The sequence below is a fragment of the Thrips palmi genome, unplaced genomic scaffold, assembly GCF_012932325.1.
Source record: "Thrips palmi isolate BJ-2018 unplaced genomic scaffold, TpBJ-2018v1 HiC_scaffold_7, whole genome shotgun sequence".
In the NCBI taxonomy this organism is placed as follows: Eukaryota; Metazoa; Arthropoda; class Insecta; order Thysanoptera; family Thripidae; genus Thrips; species Thrips palmi.
In genome coordinates, this window is record NW_023144634.1 from 473573 (window position 1) to 494997 (window position 21425).

Consider the following 21425-nt stretch of genomic DNA (forward strand, 5'->3'; position numbering starts at 1 on the left):
GGACCCGTTGGGGACCCGTTGGGGACCCGTTGGGGACCTTGGGGGACCCGTTGGGGACCTTGGGCGACCCGTTGCGGACCCTGGGGGATCCGTGTGGGGACTGACTCAGGGACCACTCGCGACCGTGTGGGACCCACAAGGACTCAGTGAGACCCACCGGAGACGCGACGGGACCAAGTGTAACTCGCTGGAACCCAGTCGGGACCGACTCAGGGACCACTCGCGACTGGGTGGGACCCACAGGGACTCAGCGAGACCCAGCGCGACCCACCGGGGACGCGACGGGACCGAGTGGAACTCGCTGGGACCCAGTTGGGACTGACTCTGGGACCACTTGCGACCGGGTGGGACCCACAGGGACTCAGCGAGACCCAGCGCGACCCGCCGGGGACGCGACGTGACCAAGCAGAACGCTTAGGGACCCCGTTGCGACCCACTCAGGGACCGCACGCGACCTGATGGGACCCACAGGGACTCCAGTGGGACGCATCGGGACCCGTTGGAGACCCAAGGGGACCGGAAATTACGATTTGTGGCCGTAAATGTTGCAGAATTACGAATTACGGACGTGATTCGTAGAGAATTTATCGTTAAATGGCAGTAAAAGTACGAATTTTTCTGACCGTGTAGGAAGTTGTCATCATATTCCCACATGTTCAAGATGGTTGCAGCGCTTTCAGCTTGGGCAGGATCAGTAAACTGCAAGGATGAATAAAAAAATATGAGATTCCATCAAACTCAACATTCTGAAAGTAAATGCAAGCATACAGGAGATACCTCAAGATCAATTTTGTCTCCATCATAGAGCTCTGAAAAGCTTACATCCTCCAGTCGGCAACCAATTCTTTTCAAGCACGATTTTTGGAAGTGTAACTAAAAGAAAATAGGACAAGACATTAAATAAAAATTTTGCTGCTTCAAAGCTTCAAATAAGATGTTTAATAAAGTTGAGACTTACAGGTACAAGATCTGATGGAAGTTTAGACACAACAACAACCATACTGCGTGACTTTGGTACGTGGAGTTTTGCTTCTACCTTTTCTCCATCGTAGGAGGAATGGTTAAAGAGGTGCACAGCTTTTGCTGCTATCTCTGGTGTGGCAAACTGCAATGAGGTATAACAGTGTGAGATACAAAATGTACTTAAAACACCAAGGATAATAACATTTATACCTTACCTTGTATGTAATTTCATTGTCAACTATTTCTGACCAGCTTACAATTTCTGTCTGGGAGCATGAAAGTCTCCTTATCACAGTTTTGTGCAAATGTTCCTTCAATAAAACACCAATAAAATTCATCAAATAGCCACAAAATATAAAGATGAATAAAATTATAGTCTAACAAAAGAAAAGAAAGAAAGTTTGGAAATAAATTCTGATATACTACCTCAATAGTATCCTCAGGCAGGTTTGATATAACCACCTTGCCGCTTGAACTTTGAGTAAGGGAGGGTGGGGAACCATGACCACTGGGGCACCATGACCACCCCCCTCGCTCTCGGGAACTACTCTGTCGACGGCAACCGGTCGGCCGGACTTTCGAGAGAATCGGATTCTTACTATTTTCAGCCAGAGCCCTACCTACCTTCTAGCTTCAAGGGTGCAACCATGGCACCTCGCCAAAATTTTCGTTACAGTATTTTGGCTAAATTGGGCATATTTGAAATTTGGTATATTTTTTCTCACTGTCACATTTGAAGAGATAGGTTCGATGTCTTAGGTTTTTCTCAAAGTGTCCGCTCTCCGGCAAAATATCCATTATCACATTCAATTCTAAGTAGCTTTATGCTTGCTCGGGGAGCCCTAGAGTTGTAAACTGCATTGTGGGGAGCCATGACCACTTTTTAGTGGGACACCATGACCATACATATTAGGGTGCCGCGAAAAACACTTTTTTCTGAAATTGATATCGGCTCGGGTGGCAAAGTGTTCTCTCAGGGGCCACTATGAACGTTTTAAATATCACCCCGATCGGATAATATCTTCAGCCCCCACAACGGCCTTGAAAGTCGGAAAAATGGTTAAAGACGCCTTGTAGGTAGGCCATTTGTTTGCACGCTTCCGGCCACATCCAGGCATGTCCTTAGACGCAAAAAGTCGAAAGGGGACCCCCTTAGCCTAAAATAAATTGGTGGACAACCTCACTCAATGATTAATACCAGTTTCTGTAAAGTTAACGCATGATATTTAACTCTGTCCTGATTTGCCTGCAAATTCCCACGTATGTCAGTTTCGCCAATTTCGGCCGTCTTTTTCTCCAATCTGACTTGCTTCCTGAGGTCAGAAGGGTCGATTCAGGGGGGGTGGGGTTCATTTTGGGTCAAAAATCGCTAGGACGCTCCGTTTGGCGGGAAAATTGGGTCAAATTATTCAATTTTTCTGCAATTTCGCTTATTTTGACCCAATTTTCCCGCCAAACGGAGCGTCCTAGCGTTTTTTGACCCAAAATAAACCCCCCCCCCCCCTGAATCGACCCTTCTGACCTCAGGAAGCAAGTCAGATTGGAGAAAAAGACGGCCGAAATTGGCGAAACTGACATACGGGGGAATTTGCTGGCAAATCAGGACAGAATTGTTAAATATCATGCGTTAACTTTACAGAAACTGGCATTAATCATTGAGTGAGGTTGTCCACAAATTTATTTTAGGCTAAGGGGGTCCCCTTTCGACTTTTTGCGCCTAAGGACATGCCTGGAAGTGGCTGGAAGCGTGCAAACAAATTGCCTACCTATAAGGCGTTTTTAACCATTTTTCCGATTTTCAAGGCCGTTGTAGGGGGTTGAAGATATTATCCGATCGGGGTGATATTTGGCTGAGCGATAGCGAAGCCCTTGCCGTGTTTGGGCGCTCCGAAAAGTGACTGGTCGTGCGTCTGTCTGTCTGTCTCTCTCTCTGTCTCTCTGTATGTAATCACTCACGTTTCTCAGCAACTACTGAACGAATAGTATCCAAATTTCACACCTGATGTCTCCTAAACATCCTACAGGGGGAGTTTATCTCAGATTAAAAATTTATCATCGTTTGAAATATTCAAAAATCATTTTGAACTAGGTAATTAGCGTGTTTAGGTGGTAGCAGCGGTGTGGCGGACCAATTTCTCATACTGGCTGCCGCGCTTGCAAGCCGTCTGCAAGACGGGACGGCACTTATGCAAATAAACAAACTAAAGAGCAAAGGGGTTCTCAAATAGGTACTGAGATAGTTTTTTAACATTCTAGAATGATTGAAACCCTTCCGGGGTGTCAACAGAGAAAAATACGGAAACTAAATGTGAGAATGGTTTACGTGTTCGTTCCCCTCTTCCCCTCTCCCGTCACAGGGGAACAGGTCAGTGCACTGAGTGTAGTTGTGGATTGTAAATAGAATGTTTTCTTTGCCTTGTGTGCATCTACTGATTTATTCTCTCTGATACTATCCTAATTTTTCAAATTCATAGTAAATCAGCCAATAAAATCAGGTAAATGCATGAATAACTTCTGTTGAAACATGTTAATTGTCTTGGTTTGTCTCGGGGAAATGACACTCTATTGCAATGCTGCAAGCTAACATAAATATTCTAGTACTTACATCTATTGATCAAAAGAATCCATAAATAGATGTATTTTGTGCAATAAATAATCCATATATTAGTGCTAACAGATTTTGAACTGATATTGGGTTCAATGAGACGATTCAGGTTTTGAGCGGTGGGTGACTTGGTAATTGCTTTTAATGGGACGATTCCTTTCACTTCACCAAAGCTTGTGTCCGACAACTGGAACCAAGTATTGGTAACGATTTGAAAGCTGGTTTTCTCAATGTAAGCCCAATGTTAATACTATACTGTATTCTTTTACTCTAAAGATAAAATATCAAGAGGCATGAATAAGGTAAATTAAGGTGGCGTATTGAGCAACAAGTGGCCTCTGCATTTGACTTCATGAGACGATTCACTGAATTCGACAAAACTTGTTCTCCGTCGAATGCTTCAGATCAGCCTGCCCTAAACTGAGTCACTTAATAAAAACTATGATTCATATTCCAGTCTATATTGTTCAATTCACTGGTTTTAAATGAAAGAATGAAAAAAGGCTTTTCAAATATAACTAATAAATTTGTGAATTTATTAGTTTGAAGAAAAAGATGTATCGAATAGTGAGTCAAGCAGACGAGTAGCTAATTAAGCGATTGAATGCTGGCAATGGAATGTTACTCGACTGAAGGGAAACGCATTGGTGTGGCATTAGGGTACTGGTGACGACAAAGGGTAATCCATGAAGACAAACCCAGACCCATTTTTTACCCATTATTGATCAATTTGATATCAATATTTTCAATCGAATCTCATATTGATTCTTGGAGTTATTGGAGTGCTGATTATGAAAACCACTTCCATCTCTACTTCAGACTTGTATTTTCATCTCAAATTAGGTCATTTTGGACCAAAATTTTCAGGTCGAGTTTTTATTGTTTCCTGCAGTGTTTGATGAGGTGAACTCAAAAATAACTTCCAAATTTTTCCCAGACTCAAGCTTTACCCAATTTTACCAAATTTGGCCAAAAATTTTTTAATGGAGTTTTATGTTGATCCCAACAGTTTTTTGTGTGCTGATAACGAAAATCACCTCCATTTCGACTCCAGACTTATATTTTCATCCCAAATTAGGTAATTTTGGACCAAAATTTTCAAATCAAGTTTTTTATCGTTTCCTGCAGTTTTTGGTGCGCTGAGCTCAAAAATGACTTCCAAATTTTTCCCAGACTCACGCATAACCGAATTTCAACCAATTTTGGACCAAAATTTTGGAATCGAGTTTGACGTTGATCCCAACAGTTTTTTGTATGCTGATAACAAAAATCACTCCCATTTATACCCTAGACCTACATTTCACTCAATATGAGCCCACAAGCTGCAGTCCGAAGTGCACAAATTCGCATCGCTCAGCCACACTACGCGCCCACTCAAAACGGCGCGTACCCCTAGTTAACACCGTTCATAGTGGCCCCTGAGAGAACACTTTGCCACCCGAGCCGATATCAATTTCAGAAAAAGTGTTTTTCGCGGCACCCTAATACATATTTGAGTGTTTTTTCTCATTTTTTGGTCTGATAATGATTTATTTTCGTCAAAAATTTGCTTTTTGCTTCAGAAAATGTATAAGGGTTGAATAACTGCTGCAGAATAGATAGTTTTATCACAAATCGTGAATCACCAGGATGATGAAGAATGGTTCTGAAACTGAGACTTGTAATGGTAGTTTCTCCAGTAAATAGAGCTCCAAACCGCAAAAGTTGGCCGCGAAGGCGGTCCGTGGCTACTTTGCACCGAGACGGTTCTGGCATCATGAGAAACAGCATTTATTTCACTTGTTTGCAGTGTAGTAACCGCGATAATTTTCTTAAAATTTACCAAATTGAAATCTGCATACGAATTTGGATTCGTCTTAGCAAGACAAACATAAAATGTTAACACATGTCATAGCTTTAGATGTGAAATTTGAAAGCCTTAGAGCATTAATTGTTTTAAAACGTCCATTCTAAGGCATCTTAGAACGTTTGATACTTCGAAGGTTTTTACAGTGTTTTTTAGTTAAGTTGACTGGCCTGATGGTAAGGACAGCGACATAAACTATTTCAGTGAGAATACTGGTAGAAAGTACACTTTTTGGGCCAAAAAATTACTATGGTCATGGTGCCCCACGGGGTGGTCATGGTACCCCATAGGTGGGGCGCCATGACCACTTTGCGTTTTATTTTCCAAAATGTTCTGGGAGCCTGCCGTGCATTGCACACAAGTTCCAATGGGTGGAAGAGGTCCTTGGAGGTCCAAAAAATCCCCTCATGCTGGAAACTTAACTTTTCGAACCACACGGTGGAGTAGAGGGAGACCCAAAAAAAAGTGGTCATGGTTCCCCACCCTCTCTTAGCTTCTAAGAAGCACTCATCATACTCCCACATGTGAATATCATTTACAGCTTTTTGGGCCAAGTCAGGCCGAGATAACTGAAATCAAAAATAAAATGAGAATCGGGGGAAACCCTTCTATTTCCTTCAAATGCGGCGATTTCATACCTCCAATTCCATCTTGTTGATTACGACTGGGGAGAAACTGATATCCTCACCGCTGCACCCCAGTCTTTTTAGACATGACTTGTGAAAGTGTTGCTAAAAGAAAACACAGAGAGTAAATTAAATCTACAGTCTGCAGCCTATTTAGTAAGGGAGAGTGGGGTAATTCCGGACGCTTTTTTTTCTTTTTGGTCTTTGAGCTTGAATATGCTTTTTGGGTTAAATGTTATGACAGGAGCGTAAAGTATGGACCTTTACCTTCAAAATGGTATACATGAAAGCCAAATCTCAGCAACGGTTAGGGAGATATAGGCGCCAAACAAAGGCCCTGCACGTGTCCGGAATTGCCCCAGGCTGGGGTAATTCCGGACGACCTATGGGGCAATGCCGGACGACCTTAAAATTTGACACTACTCGAGCTTACTTTCGCTTGTTTTGATGTGAGGCATGCTCTTAGAAGGCGTTCAAGGACATTTGCTGCGAACTGAAGTGTTTGATCATTACTCAAAGCATATTATAAGGAATAATTTCTATCAAAACCCCTAAATTGACAACACTGTCTCGAGTAAAGCTCTTAAACATAGCTGCAATGCTATTTTTCGTTCTTTCTTTATCCTTCTTAACGGTGGGGATGCATGTCCACAATTTTGAACCCACTACCTTAACATTATGCGGGAAATTGAAGAAAATAACCCTTATTGTCCGGATTTACCCCACAGGTAGTGAAAACCTTTGATGTTCAACTGTAAGAAAACGGCGAGCCATACGAGCACTCCCGAAACGCCAAAGTAAAGTCCAATGACCATATAACATGATAAAATTTTATTCATGGGACTGAACTTGACGGTAAGGTACGATAAGTACATGGAAATACGAAGGAAAGATGCAGCTTTTGCCTATTTTTGATGGTACTCAAATTTCGTGAAGCGACCACAGGCAAACGGTTTGACCTCCTACTTTGACGATTTGGAATTCTCCTTATAAACTGATTATCTTCCTCTGTTAGGCGGGCTTTTGAGTTATCTTCACTCAAACCCGGTGAAAATCGAAGTGTCCGGAATTACCCCGTGTCCGGAATTACCCCACTCTCCCTTAATTTTAAAACAAGTGCACAAATTCCAAACTTACAGGTACAACGTCTGATGGTAGATTGGAAACAATCACTTTGCATGACAATTTGTCAACAATGACCGGCCTACTTTCTTTGAAAGGTGAACATGCGGAAAGCTGGTTGCACAGATCTTATAGAAAAAAGAATTCAATGAATTAGGGATGGTGCAAATTCAAATAACCACATAATACCATGAAACATCTGTGTTCCTACCTCCAGCAGGACGCACTTTGATTAAAATCACTTCCATTGCTTTCAGGCTCAAGATAGTCATCATGAGTGGAAGATTCAAATTGCTCATAAGATTCAGAAGAGCTGGATGGCAGCAATGTATTATGAGATTCAGTTGGTTTGGAAGAAGAGCTAGTACTAGGAACTGCCTCGACAGCAGGCTGGAGTCCTTAGAGTTGATCCATGAGATTATCAGCATATTCTTTGCCTAAGGAAAAACTCACTCAATGGTGAATGCTGACATCTTTCACTACATAACCTCAAGAATTGATGAAAATATGAACTTACTTTTAAGAATATCATTCCTAACCACCTGGTCGACACACAATTCCAACTTCCTGCTGCCTCTCTTAAGAACAATGTTATATTTTCTTGATTGATGTTGCAAAAGTAATAAAATATGACACAAATTCTGTGAAAGAGGTAACTTACTTTCTTTCCCGGGTACGTCCGACATACTGCACGCTAAATGTTAAAAATTCCAATGCTAATCGCATTGCAAGGTGTTCCCATTTTCACATTTGGCTATTTTTAGATAGCCATGTATTGGACCGTCGTGCAGTGCCAACTGTTCAATGATTATGAGAAAATCCAAAAATTTCAAAGCGCGCGTGCGCTAAATTCAAAATAACCAATAGAAAAGAGTTCTGGTCAAACCTGATTCAGTTAATACCATGACCACCTCACTCCATCTCGTGACTAACAGTGCTCATGTTCGCCAAACGAAAGTCACCCGCGTTCCGAAGTCACCCCTCCCGAGTTTATAAAGTTTGTCAAACCAACCATCGTGCTGTTTTCACGTTGTGAGTAAGAACTGTTCTACAGAATTGAGGAAAACATGACAAGACAACCGCAGCCTTTAAAAGCATGCCAAACAATCCAACCTCAGCAACAATGGAGGGGCAGTTTCAATGCGCGCCTACTCGTTTTTTCAGCCTCGCGATTTTCGAAAGGGCGCAGACGGCAAGAAAATCGGTGCCAACCCCCGAAAATTAATTTGATGCATTGTTTCTGCTACGAACTTTTTACTAGTGACAGACTTTAAAGATGTTCCAACGTCTGGACACCGTGCAATGCGTTAGCATTGGCATTTTCGAATTTCACGGCGTTTTGATTTCTCTTTATCGGCGACTTAAAATTTTGACGGGTGGCACGATGAAACCATGCCGTTGCCATGGAGATTTTTTTTCATGTTTTAATCATTTGCTCAGAACACAGACGATTTCTTGTTACTTTGATGAGCCAGGAGGTTTAGATTTGAGGAGTGGCACATTTTTTATTTGAACCATTTTTTCATATCATTAACGGTTCTCGTTTTCGATTGTTGCAAATTTATGTTTTTCTAATTTACGGAAAATTTCCACGATGAATTTTCGAAAAAAATTGGAATTTTCGTTTTTTTCATGGTTGAAATAGTTTAGAGTTGTTTATTTGAAAATCGGAGAGGGGGGGGGAAGAATCCACGGACCTCGGACAATAGGGGTTCTTGGGAACCCCTAAAAATCCTCACAAAGAAATAACGGCGCGAAAGGTTTCTTGCCGACAACAATCCACACAAGCACGAAATCTGCAAAGAATCAACAGCGCGAAAGGATTCTTCCCGCCTCTTTCTGCCGACAACGCCTCTCTGCTTCTCCCCTCTCCGCCGAAGTCAGCGCCCCCTGCGGGCAAGCGATCGGTCGTCCTCGAGACTGCTACAAGGCGCAGGGTGGCTCAGACACCCAAAACCACCCATAGACACACATAGACACCCATCTAACTGGACGCAACCGAAGATAGGTCGGCGCAACCGAGATGCATGCTGGGTCCGTCGCCGGGTGCAGCGAAGGGCCGCCTACATGCCTGCCTGCCGGCTTGCCCGGTCTCCCAGCATGCATCTCGGTTGCGCCGACCTATCTTCCATATGACCTTAGGTGGTGGGGGGCCGAGCCTCGCTACGGCACGGAGCGTCAAAAGTGCCGTGTTGCTACCCCCTGGTCGAATCGTCTTCAGCGCGGATTCTCTGTCCAGGCATCATCAGCGCGGCCGAATCCAGCCTCCGCTGTGCGCTGAGTGACCCCCGCGGCGGCCGGCTGGTGCTGCTGGTGGTCGGCGGCGCGCGCGAGGCGCAACTCTCGGAGCCCGGCCACTACCGCATCGTGCTCAGGAGGAGGAAGGGCTTCGTGAGGCTGGCTCTGCAGCAGGGGTGAGGGGAGGGGGAGGGTCACACTGTCCTTCGAAGTGTGGTACAGCCTACAGAAATAAATTTGTTTATAATCCAAGAATTTATTTTCTGCAAATGTAGGAGATAAAGTTTGTCCGCATAAATAATTTGTCCATGACATGTGTGTGATCTTCGTTAAATATTTTCAGTGACATTTCTCTCCGTTCAAACAAAGCTGATTGGAAGGTAATGCGCTTAGTCAAAATGATCGTACAAAACATTTTTAGCTTCGACAAGTCAAGACAGGACTCAATGTAAGCGGCTTTTATAAGATGGTTGGGATGTGACTTTTAGCGGAAAAAACCAAAAGATTATTGTGACTCTTAAATATCTTTTCTGTTATTTCTTGTATATATTATCTGTATGTAGAGAACATTTTGCATACATTTATAGACCATTTTTACTAGAATGCTACAGTAATTTCTGCTTGATCATAACTGTAGTTGCAGATATCAACAGACCACTTTTCAGTAAGGTTGCTGATTATTTTTTCTGTACTTACAATGAAAAAGACTACAATTGCACAAAAAATAATTAAATTGTGGGTTTACTGAAAAATAGTCCGTAGAGTGTCTGAGATTGTGTGTGTGAGAGAGAGAGAGAGAGAGAGAGAGAGAGAGAGAGAGAGAGAGAGAGAGAGAGAGAGAGAGAGAGAGAGATCCGCCGCTCGCAAAGGCGCAACCAGAGCGGATGGCTTCCGGCCGGACCTGCAGGCGCGCGCGCCGCAGCGGACTAAATTTGTATGGCCAATTTTTGTAATCAATTGAAGACAAAAGAAGTCAATAGACATTTAGTGTGTCCACTCTCATTCCAACAACGTGACATCACGTTGAAACGAATTTGACAAAATGTCACGTACCTTTGAGCATTGTGTCACATTCGTTCGAATGTTAATTTGCTAATTTTTTGGCGATTCACATCCAAACGAATGTGACACAATGCTCAAAGGAACGTGGCATTTTATCACATTCATTTTAACGTGATGTCACGTTTCTGGAATGAGAGTTTCGAGCGAAACTCGAGCGAAACAACGCCAATCGGCGTTGTCTTCGATTTTTAAGAGGTTCATGTTTCGTCGACTGATGGATTGATTGATTGATTGCAGCGTCCCGCTCGTGCCCGTGTTCACCTTCAACGAGCACCGCGTGCTGTCCCAAGTGCACGGCTCCGCCATGACCACGTTCAAGCAGTGGTTCCGCCGCGTCTTTGGCTTCCTCCCCGTCGTGCCCGTCGGCAGGGGTTTCTTCTCGTTCTTTGTGCCGCACCGGCTGCCGCTCACTGTCGTGGGTACGTTCACCACTAGGCGCCATGTGGCACCACACACTCACTGCACTCTCATTCCAGGAACGTGACATCACCGCTCTTATTCCAGGAACGTGACATCACGTTCAAACGAATGTGACAAAATGTCACGTTCGTTTGAGCATTGTGTCACATTCGTTTGAATGTGAATAAGTTAATTTATGGCCGATTCACATCGAAACGAACGTGACACAATGCTCAAACAAACGTGACACAATGCTCAAACAAACGTGACACTTTGTCCCATTCGTTTGAACGTGATGTCACGTTCCTAGAATGAGAGTGGCGTTGAAACGGACGTGACATAATGTCACGTTTGTTTGAGCATTGTGTCACGTTCGTTTGAATGTGAACAAGCTGATTTTTGTCCAATTCACACCCAAACGAATGTGACACAATGCTGTCACAAATTTTGTCACGTTCGGTTCAACGTGATGTCACGTTCCTGGAATGAGAGTGTGTCCTTAGAAGTAAGGTAATACCTACAGACTACGGATGGTGTGTGGTAGGCGCAAAAATGTGGTTACCCAAACTTACCACACGTGAAAATGCGGTCAATACACCTTAAAATCAGGAGTCAGCAAAGTACCACACAAAATCCATGGTAAATACCACAGCAAATATGTGGTCAGTCCTCCACACCTCACAAAAGGGTGGTCTTGACCACGCAATACACGAGGTAACGGCTAAATTATAGACTTTTACACCACTTATTTGAAGAGGTGTAATTCTTACCATATTTATACGTGGGGTAGAATGCGGTAACCACACTTTAGGTCTCACCACAGCCAAATGTGGTAACTTGTGGGGGGGGCAATTCTTTTATATTTTTATTTTACAGCCAGTTCCACAACAGTTTCTTTTGATGCTTTCTTGGTGCACATTTTCTGACCCGGGTGTCGGTCGCTGATCGTTGCTCAGTCATCCACAACTTTGCATACTTCTCTGCAACTCATGCATCAAAATGCAAAAACTCATGCACCCTAGGGTGGTCAATTGACACTTACAAATAGGACTCAAGATATGAGACAAAGTCAAGGAATTCCTTAGTGAAGTACAAATCATATTCGTAGCCTCGAACGAAGCGCCGCCGCGCCGCGCGTTGCCTCGGAATCCCAACAATGGCCCGCCTGGGCCCCAAAAGTCGAGCGTATGGCCAGGCCAGCGTATGGCCAAAACTGAGCGTATGGGCGGGGAAAATGTTCTGGACCATACGCACGGCCGAAAAATTGTTCTGGGACATACGGCGTATGGCCGCGTCCTCCAGTGCACCACTGAATGTCACGTTCCTTTAAGCATTGTGTCACATTCATTTGGATGTGAATTAGCCATAAATTGGCTGATTCGCGTACAAACGAATGTGACACAATGCTCAAAGGAACGTGACATTTTGTCACATCCGTTTCAACGTGATGTCACGTTCCTCGAATGAAAGTGAAGTCAGCTCGAAGAGAATCAAGATGGTTTTCGTGGTGTTGACCAAGGCCCAAAGGCCCTATGTGAGAAGGTTACTTGTTACTACTATCGAGTGCGAGGAGTCACCCACTCCGGCGAGAGGGCAACCACATGCGAAATCCCTCTCGAGCGCCTGAAATTTCTTGAAATCCGCCAAAAAAGACACGAAAATAGCTAAATTTCAGCGTAGAATCCGGCAACACTGAAATCGAAAGTTTGGTGAAGTTACCACATTTGGCTGTGGTGAGACCAGAAGTGTGGTTACCGCATTCTACCACACGTACAAATGTGGTAAGATTTACACCCCTTCAAATAAGTGGTGTACAGGCCTATAATTTAGCCGTTACCTCATGTATTGCGTGGTCAAGACCACCTTTTTATGCACTGTGGCAAAAAGGTACGGAAAATCCTGTTAATTTTTTTGCCAGGATTCTCCGTAGCCCTCTTATCAATATTCTCCGTAGGCTCTTACAGTGTTCTCCGTAGGGCCGCACAGTCTTCTCCGTAGGACCTCGAAGACTGTATAGTCCTACGGAGATCACTGTGCGGTCCTACGGAGAATACTGTGCGGTCCTACAGAAAATACTGTAAGAGCCTACGGAGAATATTGATAAGGGGCCTACGGAGAATTACCACAAGCTGTTTACAGAATTTTCCGTAGCTTTTTGCCACAGTGTGAGGTATGGAGGTTTGCTGTGGTATTCACCATGAATTTTATATGATACTTTGCTGTCCACTGATTTTTAGGGGTATTGACCGCATTTCCACGTGTGGTAAATTTGGGTAACCACAGTTTTGTGCCTACCACACATTACCTGTAGGCTGTACCACACTTCGAAGGACAGTGAAATGCTTACGAAATCCGACGAGATCTCTTCTTTTCGGAAATCTTTTGTACTCAAACATCGAAAGTGGTTGCACTTTCACACTCCGGGAATCGTGTAGACGTACACTCTGACCGTAAATCATTCGTAAATATTCCCAAATTTTATCAATAGTATCCTTAGTTTTAGTGGAGAGTCATGTACCTAATCATGTTCAAACACTTTCAAATGGAAAAAAGATTATTTTCGGAAATACTCTTTTTTTTGGTTGGTTTAAGAATTGTGGGAATCCGGAACCAAGAGCTCCAAAATGACCCCCCTGATCGAGTGGTATTCGACCGAATCCAACCATTTTTGACCGAATAATACTGTTTACGCGTCTATTAGGATTTCCCAAAAAAAGCTCCTTTTTTATTTCGACAGTTGGGGCGCCTATCCCAGTTGAACGAGTGGCAGAACCGAGCCAGGAGCAGATTCAGGAGCTGTTGGAGAAGTTCGAGAAGGCGCTAGTGGACCTTTTCCACGAGCACAAGGAGAAGTACCACCCCGGGGAGTACATCCGCCTCATCGTGGAGGAGTGAAAGTACGTTCCTAGCCGCGCGTGCCGTCAGCCGGGCGATTCCGCTGCCCGCTCTTCTCACTGTCTCTCTCGCAATCATGGAGTGTCTTGCATTGGTGCGAGAGAGACAGAGCGGCGAAAACGACTCTCGGAATCAGTCTGCAGAGAGCAAAATCAACTAAGACGGACCACTTCTTCCAGCGACCCTCTCCGATTTGCCTGATTTTTTAAAGAGCAGCTCCAGACAAAAAAAAAACACTTGGCCGGGGACCCCCTCAGATCTGGCTCCAACCCGTTTTTTTTGGTTCAACTAGTGAAAACGAATTGCCGAAACACAAATTGGGCCGGATCCAACACCTATTGGCTTTTTGGCACGGGTCAAAAACCCCCAAAAATGGCTGTTTTTGAGGGTTTGGGGCTTTTTGGGATCTCGGAACCTGCCGGCTAGAAAATCTACCAATATGGTTTTTCCGAAAGAAAAAAGTGCGCTCTTTCGAATGCCGGGTCGCGCGAGGCTCTACGACGTCGGGTTAAGACGCTACGGGCTCTCAAAGTTGCTCAATTTCACTATTTTCACTAAAAATGACTAAAACAGATTTCTTTCTTTCCGGATGTCGATTGTGACTCTTCCTATTGGCAATCTTCACCATGCAAGGTATTTTTATACCTCAGAGACATGGTTTAGGCAATGAAGTTACGTTTTTCTACCGTGGGGAAAGCCCACACACTACATAGCGTACATAGCGCCTATTGGGTAGGCAGCCCCTTGCTCAGGCAAGTCGGGCGGGCCTGCCGCGTCAGGGAAGGCAGAGGTGGGATCGGGGTGGGCTCTATTGGACTTGATTCAGCGAGCCCATGTGGGCTTCTCAAACCCATGGGGGGGAGGGGGGGGGGGGGGGGGGTAGCACTTCGGTAAATTTCAATGGCCGCCGGTGCAGGCGAAGCGGGCCTGGCGTGCCTGGCAGCCCGAGCGCCTCAGCGACATATTTTGGGCAATGAGGTTATGTTTTTCTACCGTGGGGAAAGCCCACACACTACATAGCGTATGTGTCGGGCCCGAAATGGCATACGATCATATGTGGTCTAGCCCTTAATGGTAATGGTAATAGTGGGTAGGCAGCCCCTTGCTCAGGCAAGTCGGAGAGAGGCTAGGAGGAGAGGGAGGGAGGGTTCGTGGGCGTTGTGAGGGAGTGAGGTACCCCCCACCCCCTCCCCCACCCCTTGCAAAAAGGAAAATATATGGAAAACACTGCAAATTGGATGGAAAGACTTTGCGCCAAAATATGGCGAGACATTAAAGTCTCGCCAAGTTTTGGTCAGACCTGAAAGTCTCGCCATTTTGTGGTGAGACTTCTGTGTCTGACCGTTTTGTGGCGAGACTTTTTTGTCTGACCAAATTTTGGCGAGACTTTCAGGTCTGACCAAAACTTGGCGAGACTTTCAGGTCTGACCAAAACTTGGCGAGACTTAAATGTCTTGCCTCTGGAGTGGCGAGAAGTCTGACCTTTGGATTTGTAGTGAATATATGAATCCATCTATGTTTCATGCATTGCCTATGTAATTGTATCTTGCTCAATATATAGCAAATTATCTTGCGCAATACGTGGTTTATATATAGGGGTATATCTTGGTGCCCGTTAATATATATAATGCATATATTTCCCCATATAATATTATCTTCGCGAAATGTATGTTTCAATACATGACACGGTGCCCGTCGTGGGATGGGGTAGGGTTAGGAGGGCAGACTTTTCATGTAACTTTTCTTAAAATCTTGGCACTCGATGTTGAAAGGCGGCTATATTTCTCAACATGATTTTATGTTGTAAAGTATATTGACACCATATATTGAGCAGGGGCATGGTTCTTTTCTATGCGTTTAAGTCTCCAAGAAATTTTTAGAAATCCTGTTAAACAAGTTAACTGGAACAGTTCGGAAATTTTAAACGTCTGTTTTGGGTGTAGCGCGAAAAGTTTTCGCATGGCACAGGTGATGGATAGAATATCTGTTAAAGAGACGATTAATCGATAATCGGTCATCGTTAAATAATCGGTCAGTACTTCGATTACCGAACCATTAATCGGGGGTTTGAAAAAATCGCACGATTAACAAAATAATCGCGGTTATTTTCGATTAATCGATTAATCGCCCAGGCCTAGGCGCTGAGTGCTGCGCATTCGATTCCTACTTTTTTGCGTCGCGGTGTTCGTACCACGTGACCCTGGATGGCAGGTGACATTACCGATGGGATGTTAGCAGAAAATACAATCCTACAGGGTCAAAAAGCTTAAAAAATTGGAAGGGGAAAAAAATGCTCAACTTTGAAAGTGTGCCATTTCTAAACGGTTCGTCGGAGAACAATATAAGGTTGAGCTCATTGGATTCCTTGGTTCATTCGCTAAAGTGTAGACCACTGGGAAAGCCTCTCACGGGAACTTTTGACCGTTTCCCCAGGATTTGGGACTATTTTGGCAACTTCTGGCAGTTTTTTTTGCCAATATCTCCTGAAGTATGAGTCCTAGCTCGATTCCGGACCCAGATTCGAATTCCTTGGCACATTTTACGTCTGAAAAACCTTAACTCAGCTTCCTAATGCAAATACTGTAGAAAAAGTAGAAAATACCCAAATTCAAGTTAAAAAACTCAAATTTAGAAATACAGCTGCAGATTGGTCAATAAATTTTTGCCGGACCTGCTACTCTGGCTTTTAGCATCTTTCTAGGGTGCTAAAACACCCATCAAAAATGAGCTAAATCGGAGTCGTGAAATCCAACCCGGTCACCTCTTATATATTCTTGCTCAATAGAGTCCACACCGATCCCACCTCTGCCTTCCCTGACGCGGCAGGCCCGCCCGACTTGCCTGAGCAAGGGGCTGCCTACCCACTAGGCGCTATGTAGTGTGTAGGCTTTCCCCACGGTAGAAAAACGTAACTTCATTGCTCAAACCATGTCTCTGAGGTATAAAAATACCTTGCATGGTGAAGATTGCCAAAAGGAAGAGTCACAATCGACTTCCGGAGAGAAAGAAATCTGTTTCAGTCATTTTTAGTGAAAATAGTGAAATTGAGCAACTTTGAGAGCCCGTAGCGTCTAAACCCGACGTCGTAGAGCCTCGCGCGACCCGGCAATCGAAAGAGCGCACTTTTTTCTTTCGGAAAAACCATATTGGTAGATTTTTTAGCCGGCAGGTTCCGAGATCCCAAAAAGCCCCAAACCCTCAAAAACAGCCATTTTTGGGGGTTTTTGACCCGTGCCAAAAAGCCAATAGGTGTTGGATCCGGCCCAATTTATGTTTCGGCAATTCGTATTCACTAGTTAAACCAAAAAAACCGGGAGGCAGCCAGATCTGAGGGGGTCCCCGGCCAAGTGTTTTTTTTGTCTGGAGCTGCTCGTAGGCTTAATATCTAACTAAAGGAGAGTCTAAAGCCAAAATATTAGGTCCGGCAAAAATTTATTGACCGAGATACGGCCAACTTTAGTTTAACTTTTGGAGAAAAACCACAAATTTGGGTATTTTGGACTAATTTTACACTTTTCATAGTAGAGGGCTAAAATTTGGTCACCTTATGTAAAATTGACCAAGGAACAAGAATATGACCTCAGATTTGACCTCCGACGAATACCTGCAGAGTAAACCCCCCAAAACACCTTTAAAACACCTAAAAAAACAGTTTTTTCTTGGGGTTTCTGGAAAAAATATGTGTACAAAAACTTCTGATGATCTTATCTTGTAGAAAATGACGCGATGAATCGAATGAGACCACGCGCAGATTTTTATGTCAAACCGTTTAGGAGATATAGCGGATCAAAGTATGCAAATTTTGCCATTTATTCTTTAAAAAAAGCAGGTTTTGAGCATAGTTTGACGTTATCTGCCTTCTTGGTGTGTGTGGGTGATCGTATCTCGTAGAAAAAGACGCGCTGAATTGAATGAGACCACGCACAGGGTTGTATCTCAAACCGTTTAGGAGATATAGTGGTTTAAAGTATGGGCACGGGAGAGCTCCTACAAACACCCGACAAGGCAGGCCCGCCAAACACGCCTGTTGGGCGGGCGGACTACCGGGCCCATACTTTGAACCGCTATATCTCCTAAACGGTTTGAGATACAACTCTGTGCGTGGTCTCAATCGATTCAGCGCGTCTTTTTCTACACGATAGGATCACCCACACACACCAAGAAGGCAGATAACGTCAAACTATGCTCAAAACCTCCATTTTTTAAAGAATAAATGGCAAAATTTGCATACTTTGATCCGCTATATCTCCTAAACGGTTTGACATAAAAATCTGCGCGTGGTCTCATTCGATTCATCGCGTCATTTTCTACAAGATAAGATCATCAGAAGTTCTTGTCCACATATTTTTCCCAGAAACCCCAAGAAAAAACTGTTTTTTTAGGTGTTTTGAAGGTGTTTTGGGGGGGTTTACTCTGCAGGTATTCGTCGGAGGTCAAATCTGAGGTCATATTCTTGTTCCTTGGTCAATTTTACATAAGGTGACCAAATTTTAGCCCTCTATTATGAAAAGTGTAAAATTAGTCCAAAATACCCAAATTTGTGTTTTTCCTCCAAAAGTTAAACTTAAGTTGGCCATATCTCGGTCAATAAATTTTTGCCGCACCTAATATTTTGGCTTTAGACTCTCCTTTAGTTATTTATTAAGCCTACAAAAAATCAGGCAAATCGGAGAGGGTCACCGGAAGAAGTGGTCCGTCTTACTTGATTTTGCTCAGACCGAACATCAGAATGAGCGAGTGACACTCTAAATGTTGTACAGTGAAGATTATCCATACAAGGTACATGTACGCCAGACCGTGTCTGGTCGTAACAGGCTTCGCGATGCTGCGCCAGTTTCGACCAATCCGCGCCTGGCGTTTAAACTTACCTTGCCTGCGCACTGTTAAAAAAAATTACTGAAAATTCATAATTTTTTGTAAGAAGTCGATTTACTTACATTCAGTCTGAATTTTCATACCAAAACTTTCATACTTCGCGGTCTGAAAGTTTCAGACGACGTTAGTCTGAATTTTTCAGATCAACAAGTTGTATGAAAAATGATACCAGTCGGTCTATTTTATCAGACTAAGTTGTACGAAGACGTTGAACAGTCGCACTAAAAAATGCCACTCTGTACAGTAGAACACAAATCGGCGAACTTTTGCCATCGGTTTATGGTAGACGCTCAGCGGATCGTCTCGGCTCAAAAATTACGTACACGGCAAGACTCCTACTTGCAAAGGTAGTGAAGAGGCTAGAGGTGACTGCTGAATTGCGAGGGAGAGCGGCCTTAGCCCAACCACGCGCCGACCCGTGGCCATGCGCGAGAGTGAAATTGTATTCTTTGTTATTTAGCTTATACTGCACTTATTAACCTGAATCTTGCTTTGGTGCGCTCATGCCTTTTCAGACAATCACTTGGAATAAGTTTGTAACAAAATGTTCACAATTTCGCCTTCAAGTGGCAATTTTAGCTCCAAAAGATCATCCATGCGACACTAGCGCCACCTAGCGGATAGAGCAATAAGTGTCCATTTCGGAGCTCTGAAACATTCTCTATGCTTTTACGACACTAAACGTAAATATTGTTTGAAGTACAACAGTAGTAATGATAAAAGTTCTCAGAAAATCGAAATATGTACAAAGGGGACGGGGTTTTTTCACTCGTTTTCCGATTTCACAAGTATGAATTTAGTTTTCGGACGACAATGTACGAAACTTGATAGCCATCGCTCTAAATATTCAGACTTGCTAGTCTAAATTCAAATTTCAGACAACAGGTCAAACTTTTCAGACAGTTGGTCTTAATATTCGTACCATTTTATGAATTTACGATTCAGACCGCCAAGTAAGACGAAATCAGTCTGAATTTTCATATTTTTTTTAACAGTGCGGCGCTAGCCTGCCTTCGGCAGGCCGCTTTCCTACACAGGCCATGGAAATGAGCGTGATCCCTTCAAAAATTAGAATTTGTTGATCAAAATCTACGGGGGTCGGGGGTTAGAATGGTTTCTACGTACTTTCGTCATGTGCCCAACATAGGAAACGATATGAAACTTGTCAAAAAGCTGCAAGTACCTAAAAAGTTGTATGTTTCTGCCGTTTTTAAGTGTTTTTGGCTCATATGACCGAATGGATTTGCTTGAATATTATACCATTGTGCTTGGTCTTGTGTTCTTTAATAATGCCTTTGTCTTCAACCAGGTATACTCATAATAATTCGTAAGGTTTCAAGCGTGTGACTGACTCACCTTGAATGTGGAGAAGTTAGTCGAGCAGCAGTCCACTGTGCTGCGCCAGATGGCGGGGCTGGCCGAGAACACCCCCATCGTGGCGAAGTGGCGGATTACTCCCGCGATGCGCGAGTCCTACCTCCCACTTGCGCTCGACTTGGTACACTTCCATTTCCACCAGTGTCAAGGAGGTAGCTTTAATGCACCGTTGTTAAAATAAATGTTTTTGGTAATATCCTACATGAACAAAAGTGAATGTTTCCTATGTTTTGTGCTTCTTGTGTTTTCACCCTTCACTGTTAAAAAAAATATGAAAATTCAGACTGATTTCGTCTTACTTGGCGGTCTGAATCGTAAATTCATAAAATGGTACGAATATTAAGACCAACTGTCTGAAAAGTTTGACCTGTTGTCTGAAATTTGAATTTAGACTAGCAAGTCTGAATATTTAGAGCGATGGCTATCAAGTTTCGTACATTGTCGTCCGAAAACTAAATTCATACTTGTGAAATCGGAAAACGAGTGAAAAAACCCCGTCCCCTTTGTACATATTTCGATTTTCTGAGAACTTTTATCATTACTACTGTTGTACTTCAAACAATATTTACGTTTAGTGTCGTAAAAGCATAGAGAATGTTTCAGAGCTCCGAAATGGACACTTATTGCTCTATCCGCTAGGTGGCGCTAGTGTCGCATGGATGATCTTTTGGAGCTAAAATTGCCACTTGAAGGCGAAATTGTGAATATTTTGTTACAAACTTATTCCAAGTGATTGTCTGAAAAGGCATGAGCGCACCAAAGCAAGATTCAGGTTAATAAGTGCAGTATAAGCTAAATAACAAAGAATACAATTTCACTCTCGCGCATGGCCACGGGTCGGCGCGTGGTTGGGCTAAGGCCGCTCTCCCTCGCAATTCAGCAGTCACCTCTAGCCTCTTCACTACCTTTGCAAGTAGGAGTCTTGCCGTGTACGTAATTTTTGAGCCGAGACGATCCGCTGAGCGTCTACCATAAACCGATGGCAAAAGTTCGCCGATTTGTGTTCTACTGTACAGAGTGGCATTTTTTAGTGCGACTGTTCAACGTCTTCGTACAACTTAGTCTGATAAAATAGACCGACTGGTATCATTTTTCATACAACTTGTTGATCTAAAAAATTCAGACTAACGTCGTCTGAAACTTTCAGACCGCGAAGTATGAAAGTTTTGGTATGAAAATTCAGACTGAATGTAAGTAAATCGACTTCTTACAAAAAATTATGAATTTTCAGTAATTTTTTTTAACAGTGTTCTCTCTCATGTATGAACTATGGTAATTACTCGCAGCCTGCGAGTCAACCAGTGGTGTGAAGATATCGTCACTGTACCTAGAACATCGAAATTTCACATTGCAGTATTCAGAGTTTGTTTGATATTTTGTACTTTAGGCCTTAACGATTTATTTGAAGTTGAAATGG

The 21425-nt window shown here is 43.4% G+C and overlaps 1 protein-coding gene across 1 annotated transcript in view; it reads left to right on the top strand.

Annotated features, from left to right (window-relative positions):
* Nucleotides 1–20116, top strand: part of LOC117652671 (2-acylglycerol O-acyltransferase 1-like) — a 32628-nt gene extending 12512 nt beyond the window's left edge. The window contains exons 5-8 of the mRNA XM_034397755.1: nucleotides 9402–9576; nucleotides 10700–10881; nucleotides 13599–13758; nucleotides 19941–20116. Of these exons, the coding sequence (XP_034253646.1) occupies nucleotides 9402–9576; nucleotides 10700–10881; nucleotides 13599–13756 (515 nt within the window). The 3' untranslated portion in view covers nucleotides 13757–13758; nucleotides 19941–20116. The remainder of the gene's footprint in view (nucleotides 1–9401; nucleotides 9577–10699; nucleotides 10882–13598; nucleotides 13759–19940) is intronic.
* Nucleotides 20117–21425: the final 1309 nt, after the last annotated feature.